Below are 14694 nucleotides of genomic sequence, written 5' to 3'. Positions count from 1 at the left end.
AGTCAAAGACAGACAAAGGAGAAAATTCTAAAAACAGTAAGAGAAAAGTCTCAAGTCACATATAATGAAATCTCCATCAGACAAAATCTTATGGGTCAGAAGAGAATATAATGATACATTCAAAGTGCTAAAAGAAAAGAAAAAATGCCAGTCAAGAATACTATTACTAACAAAGTTAACCTTCAGAAATGAAGGCAAAATAGTTTTTCCTGGAGAAGGAGAAAATGGGGAATTTTTCACCACTAGACTGGCCTCACAAGAAATACAGAAGTCCTACATCTGGAAGTAAAAGGACAATAACTACCAGTCACTGATAGAGCCAATACACATAAAAAAGAGAAAGAAATCAAATATTTTTGCTACAGAAAACCACCAAACTACAAATATAAACAATAAAAAAGAAGAAAGGAACAAAGACTATATAAAACAATCAGAAAACAACTAACAAAATGACAGAGGTAAGCCTTCACCTATCAACAATAACCTTCGCTGTAAACAGTTTAAATTCCCCAATTAAAAAACATAGACTGTCTGAATTGATTTCTTTAACAGACCCAACTATATGCTGCTTTCAAGAAACTCACTTCATCCGTAAAGACACATAAACTAAAAATAAAGGGATGGAAAAAAATATTCCATGTAAATGGAGGCCAAATGTGAGCAGGTATAGCTATACTTGTACCAGATAAAGTAGATTTTAAGTCAAAAACTGTAAAAAGATATAAATGTCATTATATAATGATAAAGGGATCAATTCAGCAAGAGTATATAGTAATTATAAATATATATGCACCTAACCCCAGAGCACCTAGATTTTTAAGCAATTATTGTTAGATCTAAAGGGAGAGATAGACTCTAACATTGTAATACTTGATGTCTTCAACACTCCACACTCAGCACTGGGCAGATCATCTAGATTGAAATTAAATGAAGAAATATCAATCTTAAATTGCACTATAGACAAATGGACCTAATAGACATTTACAGAACATTTTAACCAACAGACAAAGAATACACATTCTTCTCATCTGCACATGGAACATTCTCTAAGACATACCATATGTTAGGCCACAAAACAAGCCTCAAAAAATTTTTAAAAATCAAAATTCTTTTAAGTATCTTTTCAGACCTCAATGGAATAAAACTAAAAATCGATAACAAGGGAAACTTTGGGAACAGCACAAACTGATGGAAGTTAAACAACACGCTCCGGAATGACCAATGAATCAATAAAGAAATTAAAAAGCAAATTTTAAAAATTTACTGAAACTAATTAAAATGGAAATACAATATAGTGGCCGGTGCAGTGGCTCACATCTGTAATCCCAGCACTTTGGGAGGCCAAGGCGGGCGGATCACCCGAGGTTGGGAATTCAAGACCAGCCTGGTCAACATGGTGAAACCCCATCTCTACTAACAATACAAATGTAGCCAGGTGTGATGGCAGGCACCTGTAACCCCAGCTACTCATGAGACTGAGGCAGAAGAATCACTTGAACCCAGAAGTGAAGATTGCAGTGAGCTGGCATTGTGCCACTGCACTCCAGCCTGGGCAATGAAGTAAGACTCCATCTCAAAAAAAAAGAAAAAAAAGAAACACAACACACCAAAACCTATAGGATACTGCAAAAGGATTATAAGAGGGAAGTTTATAGCAACAAACACCTACACCAAAAAGTAGTGAATTTTCAAATGAACAACCTAATGTCGTACCTCAAGGAATTAAAGAAGCAAGGACAAACCAAATCCAATATAAGTAAAAAAAAATTAATAATAAAGATCAGGACAAAAATATATTATTTAAAAACTAAAAACAATACAAAAGATCAATGAAATAAAAAGCTGGTTTTCTAAAAAGGTAAACAGGCCAGGTGTGGTGGCTCATGCCTGTAATCCCAGCACATTGAGGGGCTGAGGTGGGTGAATCACCTGAGGCCGAGAGTTCAAGACCAGCCTGACCAACATGGAGAAACCCTGTTTCTACTAAAAACACAAAATTAGCTGAGTGTGGTGGTGGATGCCTATAATTCCAGCTACTTGGGGGGCTGAGGCAGGAGAATTGCTTGAACCCAGGAGGCAGAGGTTGAGGTGAGCCAAGATCACACCATTGCACTCCAGCCTGGGCACCAAGAGTGAAACTCCACTTCAAAAAAAAAAAAAAGAAAAGATAAACAAAATTGAAAAACCATTAGCTAGACTACCTAACAACAAAAAAAACTAAATAAATCAAATTAAAAATGAAAGAGGAGACATTAAAACTCATACCACAGAAATACAAGGATCATTAAAGACTATCATAAACAACTATATGCCAACAAATTAGAAAACCTAGAGAAAATGGAGAAATTCCTGGACACATGCAACCTATCAAGATTGAACCAGGAAGAAGCAGAAAACTTGAACAGACCAATAACAAAGAACAAGACTGAATCAATAATAAAAAATCTCTCAACAAAGAAAAGCCAAGAACTGGTTGACTTCACTGCTGGATTCTACCAAACTTTTAAAGAATTAACACGTATTCTTCTTATACTATTCCAAAAACATGAAAAGGAGGGAATTCTTCCAAATTCATTCTACAAGGCCAATATTACCCTAATGCAAAACCCAGACAAGAACATAACAAAAAAAGAAAACTACAGGCTAATATTCCTGATGAACATAGATGCAAAAATCTTCAACAAAACAGTAGTAAACTAAATCCAACAGTGCATCAAAAAGACTAATACACCATGATCGAGTGAGATTTATCCCAGAGATGCAAGGGTGATTCAGTATATACAAATCAATAAACATGATGCATCACACAGAGAATGAGGAACAAAAACACATGATCATTTCAATAGGGACAGAAAAAGCATTTGATAAAATTCAATATCCTTTTACGATAAAAACTCTCAACACATTAGGCATAGAAGAAATTTGCCTCAGCATAATGAAGTCCACATATGACAAACTTACAACTAAGTTTTCAACTTTTCCTCTAATAGCTGGAACAATATAAAGGTGATTACTTTCCCCACTACAATTTAACACTGTATTAGAAGTCCTAGCCAGAGCAATTAGGCAAAATTTAAAAACAAAGGGCATCCAAATTGGAAAAAAAGGAAGCCAAATCGTCTTTTTACAGACAATGTGATCATATAAGTAGAAAAACCTAAGGACTCTGCCAAAAACTCTTAGAACTGATAGACGAATTCAGTAAAATTGCAGGATACAAAATCAACATACATAAAGTATTAGCATTTCTATACACCAATAACAAACTAGCTTAGAAAGAAACCAAGAAAGCAATTACATTTTTCAATAGCTATGAAAAATATTACATAGGAATAAAATTAACCAAGCAGGTGAAAGATCTCCACAATAAGAACTAAAAAGTACCAATGAAAGAAACAAAAGGACACAAAAAAATTGAAAGAAATACCATGTTCATGGATTGAAAAAATTAATATTGCTAAAAATGACCATACTCAAATCAATCCACAGATTCAAAACAATCCCTATCAAAAATACCACTGACATTCTTCACAGAAATAGAAAAAATAATCCTAAAATGTATACAGAACCACAAAAGACCCAAACAACCAAAGCAATCCTGACTAAAAAGGACAAAACTGGTAGCATCACATTATCTGACTTCAAAATATACTATAAATATACTGTAAGAAAGCAGCATGGTACTGTCATAAAACCAGGTACATGGATCAATGAAACAGAATAGAGAACCCAGAAATAAATCCACATATTTATAGTCAACTGATTTTTAACAAAGGCACCAAAACCATACACTGCAGAAAGAACAGTCTCTTCAATAAATGGTGCTGAATGAACTGGATATCTGGATATGCAGAAAAAATGAAACCCTTATTTCTCACCATATACAAAAATCAACTCGAAATGGATTAAAGATTAAATATAAGACTCTGAACTATAAAACTACTAGAAGAAACTACAAGGAGAAACACTTCAGGACATTAGTCTAAGAAAAGATTTTATGGATATAATCTCCAAAACATAGGCAACAAAAGCAAAAATAGACAAATGGGATTATATCAAACTAAACACATACAAACACACACACACAAGTAATCTGATTTTAAAATGGGAAAATGATTCTAAATAGATATTTATCAAAAGAAGACATTCAAATGACCAACAAGTATATGAAAAATGCTCAACATCATTAATCATCAAATGCAAATAAAAAAACCCCAGTGTGATATAATCTCATTCCAGTTAGAATGACTATTAACAAAAAGACAAAAAAAAATCAAATTCTGGCAAGGAGGCAGAGAAAAGGAAACTTGTATATACTGTTGAACTGTAAATTACCATAGCCATTATTGAAAAAGTATGGAGGTCCCTCAAAAACCTATAAATAGATCTACCACATGATCCAGCAATCTCACTATGGGGTATAAATCCAAAAAAAAGGAAATCAGTATATTGAGCAGATATCTGTACTTCCATGTTTATTGCAGCCCTAGTCACAATAACCAATATAAAAATCCACTAACAGATGAATGGATAAAGAAAATGTGTTATATATACCCAATGGAATACTATTTGGCCATAAAAAGGATGAGATCCTGTCATTTGCAACAACATTAATGAACTTAGAGCACTTTATGTTAAGTGAAATAAGCCAGGCACAGAAAGATAAAAACATGTTCTTACTCATGTTCTCCACATGTTCTTACTCATTTTCAGAAGCTAAAAGAGTTGATCTCAGAAGTAGAAAGTAGAATAGCGATTATTAAGGCTGGGAAGGGTGTAGGTGGAATAGGGAGAGATTATTTAAAGGATACAAAATTATCAGTAGATAGGAAAAATAAGTTCTTGTGTTCCATAGCACTGTAAGGTGACTGTAGCGAACAATAATTTATTGTATATTTTCAAATAGTTAGAAAAGGGGTTTTGAATGTTCCCAGGGCAAAGAACTAATAAATGTTTGAGAAGATAGATATGCTAATTACCTTGATTTGATAATTATAAATTGTATGTAACGAAATATCACTCTGTACCCCATAATTATGTACAATTTTTGTCAATGAAAATATTTTAAAAGATAATTTGGTTTAATACTTTGTTTCACAGATGAAGAAACTAAGGCTCAGGGAGGTTGCACTACTAGACCAATATCGCACAGAGAGGTCGTGTTAAAGCTGGACTAAAATCCAATTTTGGGGGCTTTGTTTTTGGTTTTTGTTGTTGTTGTTGTTGTTGTTTTCAGACTGAGTCTCATGCTCTTACCCAGGCTAGAGTGCAGTGACACAATCACGGCTCACTGCAACCTTGACCTCCTGGGCTCAAGCAATCCTCCCATCTCAGCCTCCCAAGTAACTGTGACTAAAGCTGTGTGTCACCACACATGGCTATTTTTTTAAAAAAAGAATTTGTAGAGACAGGGTATTTTTTTATTGCCTACACTGGTCTTGAACTCCTGGGCTCAAACAATCCTCCTGCCTTGGCCCCCCAAAGTGCTGGAATTCTAAGTATCTTTTCACACCTCAATGGAATAAAACTAGAAATGAGTCACCATGCCTGACCCTAAAGTCCAGCTTTTTGACAATTTTTTATTCTCTACTGAGAGCTAACAGGATTTTTAAAGTGTGGAAATTAGATTAGAACGTTTCAAATAAGGCCTGGCATGGTAGCTCATGCCTGTAATCCCAACACTTTGGGAGGCCAAGGTGAGAGGATCACTTGAGGTCAGGAGTTCGAGACCAGCCTGGCCAACATGGTAAAATCCCACCTCTACTAAAAATTTACAAATATTAGCTGGGCATCGTGGCCTATGCCTGTAATCCTAGCTACTAGGAAGGATGAGACAGGAGAATCATTTGAGCCCAGGAGGTGGCGGTTGCAGTGAGCCAAGATCACACCACTGCACTCCAGCCTGGGTGACAGAAAGAGACTCTGTTGAAAGAAGAGAGGAAAGAAGGAAGGAAGGAAGGAAGGAAGGAAGGAAGGAAGGAAGGAAGGAAGGAAGGAAGGAAGGAAGGAAGGAAGGATCGATCAAATAAAACAGACACAGTGAATCCAAGACAACATTTTTAAAAAGGGAAACAAAATTCCATATTTTGAGAATGATTTTAGCAAAAATCTTATCTACAAGGAAATTTGGTATTTTCTCACCTTGAAAAACTGCCTGGAAGTTTACAATAACACATCTGTTCTTCTCCATTCTTTTAATTTAGTCAAAAGCTTCTTTTGCCACGGATCATATTTTGGCTTGATCTAGTGGACAAACATGTTCACATAAAGTTACAACATAACATGATGATTCTCAATAAAAGTTGCAAGCAAACAGATTCAAGGACCTTCTGAAATGGTATCTGGCCATGGCTGCTAGATTGGCTAGGACTAGTGAGGTTTTGGAAAGGGTCTTCATGGGTTCACGAATTCACTGAAGGAGACAGAAGCACCAGTTCCTGTTAATGCCTTGCCTATGAGATGCAGTAGATTCATCTGGGATGACACTATACCAACCACAAGCAGCAGGGACCAAAATCCATCAGAGTTAGTCATTGCACTTTATTTACAGGACAAGAGAAGTTCACCCATAGACTCCTTGTGACTCCACATTTAAAACAGCTTTCATGGCCGGGAGCAGTGGCTCACGCCTGTAATCCCAACACTTTGGGAGGCCGAGGTGGGCAGATCACAAGGTCAGGAGACGGAGACTATCCTGGCCAACATGGTGAAGCTCTGTCTCTACCAAAAAAAATACAAAAATTAGCTGGGGTGGTGGCCCACACCTGTAGTGCCAGCTACTTAGAAGGCTGAAGCAGGAGAATCACTTGAGCCTGGTAGGCAGAGGTTGCAGTGAGCTGAGATTGTGCCACTGCACTCCAGCCTGGGTGACAAAGCAAGACTCTATCTCAAAAAAAATCTTTTATATTAATAAACTGTATTTCAAAAATCAGTTCTGTTGCTGTAAATACCATTAACACTCAAATTTATATCTCAGCCCTAAATTCCAGTCTATTATATCCAACTACTCCTTTGATATCTATACTTAATGTCAAGTGTAACAATCTGAAACAGAAAGTCAGGCTTCCCTTACATGGACTACCGTGTTCCTCAAGCACTAGATGGACCTAGGAGTGATATTTGATTTGTCTCAGTCTATCTTTATTCATTGCTATGATCTGAATGTGTTCCTCTAAAATTTAAATGTTGAAACCTAACCCCCAAGGTGATGGCATTAGTAATAGAATTTGGGGATGTGATGAGATCATGATGGTAGAGTTCTCATGAACAGTATTCACGCCCTTACAAAAGAGGCCTGAGAGATCTTGATTTTTTTCTTTTTTTGAGATGAAGTCTCACTGTATTGCCATGCTGGAGTGCAGTGGTGCAATCTCGGTTCCCTGCAACCTCCACCTCCCAGGTTCAAGTGATTCCCCGCCTCAGCCTCCCAAGTAGCTGGGACTACAGGCATGTGCCACCATGCCTGGCTAATTTTTGTATGTTAGTAGAGACAGGGTTTCACCACGTTGGCCAGGATGGTCTCAATCTCCTAACTTCATGATCCGCCCACATTGGCCTCCCAAAGTGCTGGGATTATAGGCATGAGCCACCACACCTGAACGAGCTTGGTTTTCTTCTTCCACCATGTTAGGACACAGGGAAAAGTCAGAAGTCTGTAACCTGGAAGAGGACCCTTCAGAACTTGACCATGCTGGCCCCCTAATCTTGGACTTCCCAGCCTCTAGAACTGTGAGAAATGTATTTCTGTTATTTATAAACTACCCAGTTTATGGTATTTTGTTAAAGCAGCCTGAATAGACTAAAACAATCATACAAGATTTCCCTTTTCTTCATAATACAATCAATCCCTGTTGTTTGTGGATTCCACATTTGTGATTTTGCCTACTATCCAACATTTTTTGTGACCCAAAACTCAATACTAGTAGAGCTTTCGTAGTCACTCATAGGTGTGTGCAGGTGAAAATTTCAGTTACCTAGTGGGCATACTCCCAACTAAGTTTGAACAAGGCAACACTCGGCCTTCTTGTTTCTGCTCGCATATTACAAACAAGGATCCTTTTCATGGTCCATTAGAACAACATTATTCACATTTTTGTGCTTTTTGGTGGTAATTTGACTGTTGAAAATGGTCCCCATGTGTAGCGCCAAAGTAATGTCTAATGCTCCTAAGCCTAAGAAGACTGTTCTGTGCCTTTTGGAAAATATATATGTGTTAGATAAGGTTCATTCAGGCATGAATTTATAGTGCTGTTAGTCATTAGTTCAATGTTAATAAATCAACAATATATTCTAAATAAGATGTCTTTAAACAGAAACACATGTAAAACAGTTATGTATTGATAAGTGTTCAGACAAGAGGTTCACAGGAACAAACCCTATGTCCTCTAGGGGTGACGATTCCATGTTTGCTCACTCAGTGTTCATGATGACTTTCTAGAACACAACCACCCCAAATAATGAGAACTGATCATACTTAGCACCACCTAAAACAATCTTATTTAGTTTGCTTACTTGCATATTGTTTGTGAATTGTGTTATCTTCAGCACGAAGGGCCATACCTGACATAAAATATGTATAAATAGTTTTTCACTCAACAGTTGGATTTACCAAGTCAATTACACCCTTGGATATTAAGCTTAGTTCTTGCCAAGTATCTGAGATCATTAGTAATAAGCAAGGAGTTTGGGCCCATTAGAGTGGCGTACAGGCATCTGGAGAACCTTCAGAGAAGGCAGATCAGCATAGCGAACTTCAACATAGAGCCAAGGCAGGCAAAGAGCTGGGAGACTGTGGCTCACAAAGCCAGGTTCTCTGAGTTGCCTCCCCCGAGGACAGGGAAGCATCTCCCCTAGTTGAAGAGGACAGTTTGCTGAGGGCACTAAGGAGAGGGGACAACAGGGACCACATAAACCTGCTGCTGCCAGGTTGCCTGACCTGCTTAGACGGCACTGTGACACTGCTGACATCACTGACAGATGACTATCACCACGAGTCTCTTCACCTTTATGAAGGAAATCCAGTTGACTCTCTTTTTCAGGGTCATACTGAGTCCTGCCAAACCCAAATTATCTGCTTTAGCCATTGCAGCTTCATAGTCTAGAAATATTTGCATTCTCTGTTGCTCCATGAAGATGTTTTGAAATTTTGGGGAATCCTAAACAGGATGAAGAGAGAAGTGAAACCCAGGAAAAAAGTCTCAGAGAGTGGGCAATTTCAAAAACAGCTACTGATTGTCTTTGAAATAGCCTTAGAATCAAATTAATTTATAAAATACAATTCTGTGATAGCGATAGGACCTTAAATAGCATACCTGTGTGGGGCATGTTCTCAGTCAGCTCATTACCATAATTGTGCATATTACTTATTCTGAATGTCTGCTCCAGAGATGGGAAATATATTAATGTATTTATTTATATATATTTTGAACTGGAACCTAAATATAAGTGAGAAGTAAATTGTCCACCTTTGGAAATGCATTTACTTTTTCCAACCACCTGATAAAACTATTGGAGAATATCTAAGGATTAAATAAATCCTGCTTTCAGAGGCCTTACAAGGATGTAGCTAGAGAAGAGTCCAGATGTTAGAATCTGTTAAACTCTCTAAGGCATCTCAACCTATTCCCTTCATAGCTTACTTTCAGACCAAGGCTACAAGTACTTTCTATGACATCAATTCCTACTGTCAAAATGCTGAACATTCCTTCTTCCCTTAAGGGTGGGTCTCCGTGGTGGTGCCTTCATCACTGTGCTTGCCACGTTGTGTCAGGATTTCCTCACTACATGGGGAGCCACATTCACGGCATAGACTATGAATGTCAAGAACTCAACACATGGTGATGTCCACACAACAATGTGAATGTACTTAACGCCACTGAACTAAACACTTAACAGCTAAAATGGTAAATTTTGTTATGTTATTTTACCACTCATGTGTGTACGTGTACACACACACTAAGAACCTACCACACTGCTGACACATACTTGGGCCTCAAAAAAGGTTTCCGGAATTAGTGAAATTTGTGAGTCACAGAGCTGAAGTTTCTTCCACTTAATGCTGGTACCTCTGGGGTTGTGCTATTCAATGCTGCTGCCCTTAGCCACATGTGGCTGTTTAACATTGAAATATGAATTAATTAGAATAAAATAAAGTTTGAAATCTAGTTTTTCAGTTGTGCTAACTGCATTCCAAGTGCTCAAATAACTATTAGTGTATGTGACCAGTGGTTAACATGGGATGGCGCAAAGGCAGAACACATCCATCACTGCAGGAAGTTCAGCGAGAGAGTGTGCTGGTCTATGACTGGGTTGGCAATTTCTTAAAGGGCCAGACAGTAGATATTTTAGCCTTTACAGACCATAAGGTCGCTGTCACAAATACTCAAGTCTGTTGTTATAGTATGAAAGCACCCATAGACAATACATATATGAATAGGCATGGCTGTTGCTACGGTCTGAATGTTTGTGTCTCCACAAAATTCATGTGTTGAAATCCTAACCCCAAGGCAATGGTATTAGAAGATGGGAATTTGGGGAGGTTATTGGGTCATGAAGGTGAAGTCTTCACGAATAGAATCAGTGCCTTTATAGAAGCCTGAGAGGCTCTTGCCTTTCAACCACGTGAGGACACAGTAAGAAGGCACCACCTATGATCCAGAAAATGGGCCTTCGCCAGACATCAAACCACCTTGATCTTGAACTTTCCAGCCTCCAGAACTGTAAGAAATAAATTTCTGTTGTTTATAAGCCACTCTGTATTTTGTTAGAGTAGCCTGAATGAACCTAAGACTGCTGTATTCCAAAACAACTTTATCTTAAAAAAAGAGGTGAGGGCTGTCATTTGTTGACCCTGCTCTCAGGCATTAGAATATCAGAATAAACAGCACCTAAACATAGAAGTTCTTCCTATGCAAAAAACTTGGTGTAGTGTGATTAGTTATCTTGTAACACGATTAGTATTTCACATAATACAGTTATAAGAAAATTGAAAGTGGAAATCATCACCATAAAAAGGAGACAAGCTATTCTTTGGGAACAATGTGGTTTTATTGGAGTGCTCCACCAGACTCATTTTCTCCTGTTTATCATTAATAATAGTCTCCTGGGCTATAATTAACTTTTATTTATTTTGGTTCTACTTAAACAGCATTATATTCTGATTCCGTGTTTTGCCTATCATAATTTTTGATATAATTAGGGTGAGGACACTCCCACAGAAACACTCTACTGGAGACAGTGCTGCTGGTGGCATGAAAAGAAAGGCAAAAGCTAAATATCATCACCTTCAAGGAAACAAGAGGACATGTGATACCACTGATTTCAGTGATCTTTAAGAGGCTGTGTTACATACTAATAAAAATCATCCTGGGCCAGGTGCAGTGGCTCACACCTGTAATCCCAGCACTCTGGGAGGCCAAGGCAGGTAGATCACTTGAGGTCAGGAGTTCAAGACCAAACTGGCCAACATGGTGAAACCCTGTCTCTACTAAAAATACAAAAATTAGCTGAATGTGGTGGCATGTGCCTGTAATCCCAGCTACTTGGGAGGCTGAGGCAGGAGAATTGCTTGAACATGGGAGGCAGAGGTTGCCGTGAGCCGAGATCGAGCCACTATACTCCAGCCTAGGTAACAGAGCAAGACTCTGCCTCAAATGCGTGCACATGCACGCACACACACACACACACACACACACACACACACACACACAATTTTGGTATATGCTGGAACAAATATGAATGCAAGTGAAATTTCAAAGTCAAGTAAACAGTGATAGCACAGACGGTGGCTTACTTCTTACTTGAAGAACATTCAAAACCATTCAGATCTTATTTTTACCTGTTTGGATCCATCAATTTCTTAATTTTTAATTTATTTTGTTTTTGGGTTTTTTTAATCTATCAATTTCTTATTTTTACCTAGCAAATATATATACTCCAAATAATATAGAGCTAGAGCTATAAAATCTTTATTATTGAAACTTTTGCTATTATAAATCTGAAGCTTGGCCAGGTATGGTGGCTCATCCCAGTAATCCCAGCACTTTGGGAAGCCAAAGCAGGTGGATCACCTGAGGCCAGAGTTCAAGACCAGCCTGGCCAATATGGCAAAGCCAGCTCTACCAAAGATACAAAAATTAGCCAGGTGTGGCTGAGGCAGGAGAATCACTTGCACCCAGGAGGCGGAGGTTCCAGTGAGCCAAGATTGCACCAATGTACTCCAGCCTGGGTGACAGAGCGAGACCCCATCTCAAAAAAATTTTTTTTAATCTGAAGCTTAGGGTGTCAATTTTAGATCTTTCATCACTTCTCATATGGGTATTTACTGCTATAAATTTCCCTCTAGACACTGCTTTAAATGTGTCCCAGAGATTCTGGTACATTGTGTCTTTGTTCTCCTTGCTTTATTTGCAGATGACATGATTGTATATGTAGAAGACCCCATTGTCTCAGTCCCAAATCTCCTTAAGATGATAAGCAACTGCAGCAAACTCTCAGGATACAAAATCAATGTGCAAAAATCACAAGCATTCTTGTACACCAATAACAGACAAATAGAGAGCCAACTCATGAGCAAACTCCCATTCACAATTGCCACAAAGAGAATAAAATACCTAAGAATACAACTTACAAGGGATGTAAAGGACCTCTTCAAGGAGAACTACAAACCACTGCTCAATGAAATAAGAGAAGACACAAACAGATGGAGAAACATTCCATGTTCATGGTTAGGAAGAATCAATATCATGAAAATGGCCATACTGCCCAAAGTAATTTATAGATTCAATGCTATCCCCATCAAGCTACCATTGATCTTCTTCACAGAACTGTAAAAAACCACCTTAAACTTTATATGGAACCAAAACAGAGCCCGCATAGCCAAGACAATCCTAAGTAAAAAGAACAAAGCTGGAGGAATCATGCTACCTGACTTCAAACTATACTACAAGGTTTCAGTAATCAAAGCAGCATGGTACCGGTACCAAAACAGAGATATAGACCAATGGAACAAAACAGAGGCCTCAGAAGTAACACCACACATCTACAACCATCTGATCTTTGACAAACCTGACTAAAACAAGCAATGGGGAAAGGATTTCCTGTTTAATAAATAGTATTGGGAAAACTGGCTAGCCATGTGCAGAAAGCTGAAACTGGACCCCTTCCTTACAGCTTACACAAAAATTAACTCCAGATAGATTAAAGATTTAAGCATAAGACCTAACACCATAAAGATCCTAGAAGAAAACCTAGGCAATACCATTCAAGACATAGACATAGGAAAGGACTTCATGATTAAAACACTAAAAGCAATGACAAAAAAAGCCAAAATAGACAAATGGGATTTAATTAAACTCCACAGCTTCTGCACACCAAAATAAACTATCATTAGAGTGAACCAGCAACCAACAGAATGGGGAAAAATTTTTGCAAGCTACCCATCTGACAAAGGGCTAATATCCAGAATCTACAAAGAAGCAAAACAGATTTACAAGAAAAATAAACAGTTTTTTACAAGAAAAAAACAACCCCATCAAAAAGTGGGCAAAGGATATGAACAGACGCTTTTCAAAAGAAGACATTTATGTGGCCAACAAACATAGGAAAAAATGCGTATCCTCACTGGTCATTAGAGAAATGCAAATCAAAACGACATTGAGATACCATCTCACACCAGTTAGAATGGTGATCACTAAAAAATCTGGAGACAACAGATGCTGGAGAGGATGTGGAGAAACAGGAAGATTTTTATACTGTTGGTGGGAGTGTAAATTAGTTCAACCATTGTGGAAGACAGTGTGGCAATTTCTCAGGGATCTAGAAATAGAAATACCATTTGATCCAGCAATCTTATTACTAGATATATACCCAAAGGATTATAAATCATTTATTATAAAGACACATGCACACATATGTTTATTGCTGGACTGTTTACAATAGCAAAGACCTGAAACCAACCCAAATGCCCATCAATGATAGACTGGATAAAGAAAATGTGGCACATATACACCATGGGATACTATGCAGCCTAAAAAAAGATGAGTTCATGTCCTTTGTAGGGACATGGATGAATCTGGAAACCATCATTCTCAGCAAAGTAACACAAGAACAGAAAACCAAACACCACATGTTCTCACTCACAGGTGGGTGTTGAACAATGAGAACACACGGACACAGGGAGAGGAATATCACACACTGGAGTCTGTTGGGGGGTTGGGTGGCTAAGAGAGGGATAGTGGGGGTGGGGATGTTAGGGAGGGATGACACTGGAAGAAATGCCTGATGTAGGTGATGGGGGATGGAGGCAGCAAACCACCATGGCATGTGTGTGCCTATGCAACAATCCTGCAAGATGTGCACATGTACCCCAGGACTTAAAATATAATAAAAACATCTGAAGCTATCTATCTATAGTATAGTTCTATTTTTCCCTTTGAAACAAGTTTTATTTGTTGGTTTGTTGGTTTGTTTTTGAGACAGGATATCACTATGTTGCCCAGGCTGGGCTAGTCTCGAACTCCTGGGCTCAAGTGATTCCCTGCTTCAGCCTCTCAACATGCTGTGATTGCAGACATGTGCTACCATGCCTGGCCCCTTTGAAACAAGTTTTAACATGACTTTTGATAATATGAGTTGTTTTTTATTTCGGGAAGTACAACACCATGTTATAGCAGGGAAGACTGCATGACTTTAAAC

The 14694-nt window shown here is 38.1% G+C and overlaps 1 protein-coding gene across 1 annotated transcript in view; it reads right to left on the bottom strand.

Annotated features, from left to right (window-relative positions):
- Nucleotides 1-14694, bottom strand: part of CCDC162P (coiled-coil domain containing 162) — a 108287-nt gene that overhangs the window by 60474 nt on the left and 33119 nt on the right. Inside the window, 1 exon segment of the mRNA XM_078370895.1 lies at nucleotides 8975-9155. Coding sequence (XP_078227021.1) covers nucleotides 8975-9155 — 181 coding nt within the window.

The sequence above is a fragment of the Callithrix jacchus genome, chromosome 4 (genome assembly GCF_049354715.1).
Source record: "Callithrix jacchus isolate 240 chromosome 4, calJac240_pri, whole genome shotgun sequence".
NCBI lineage: Eukaryota > Metazoa > Chordata > Mammalia > Primates > Cebidae > Callithrix > Callithrix jacchus.
Note: the sequence above shows the minus strand (reverse complement) of the source record. Positions and strands in the feature narration are given on the sequence as shown.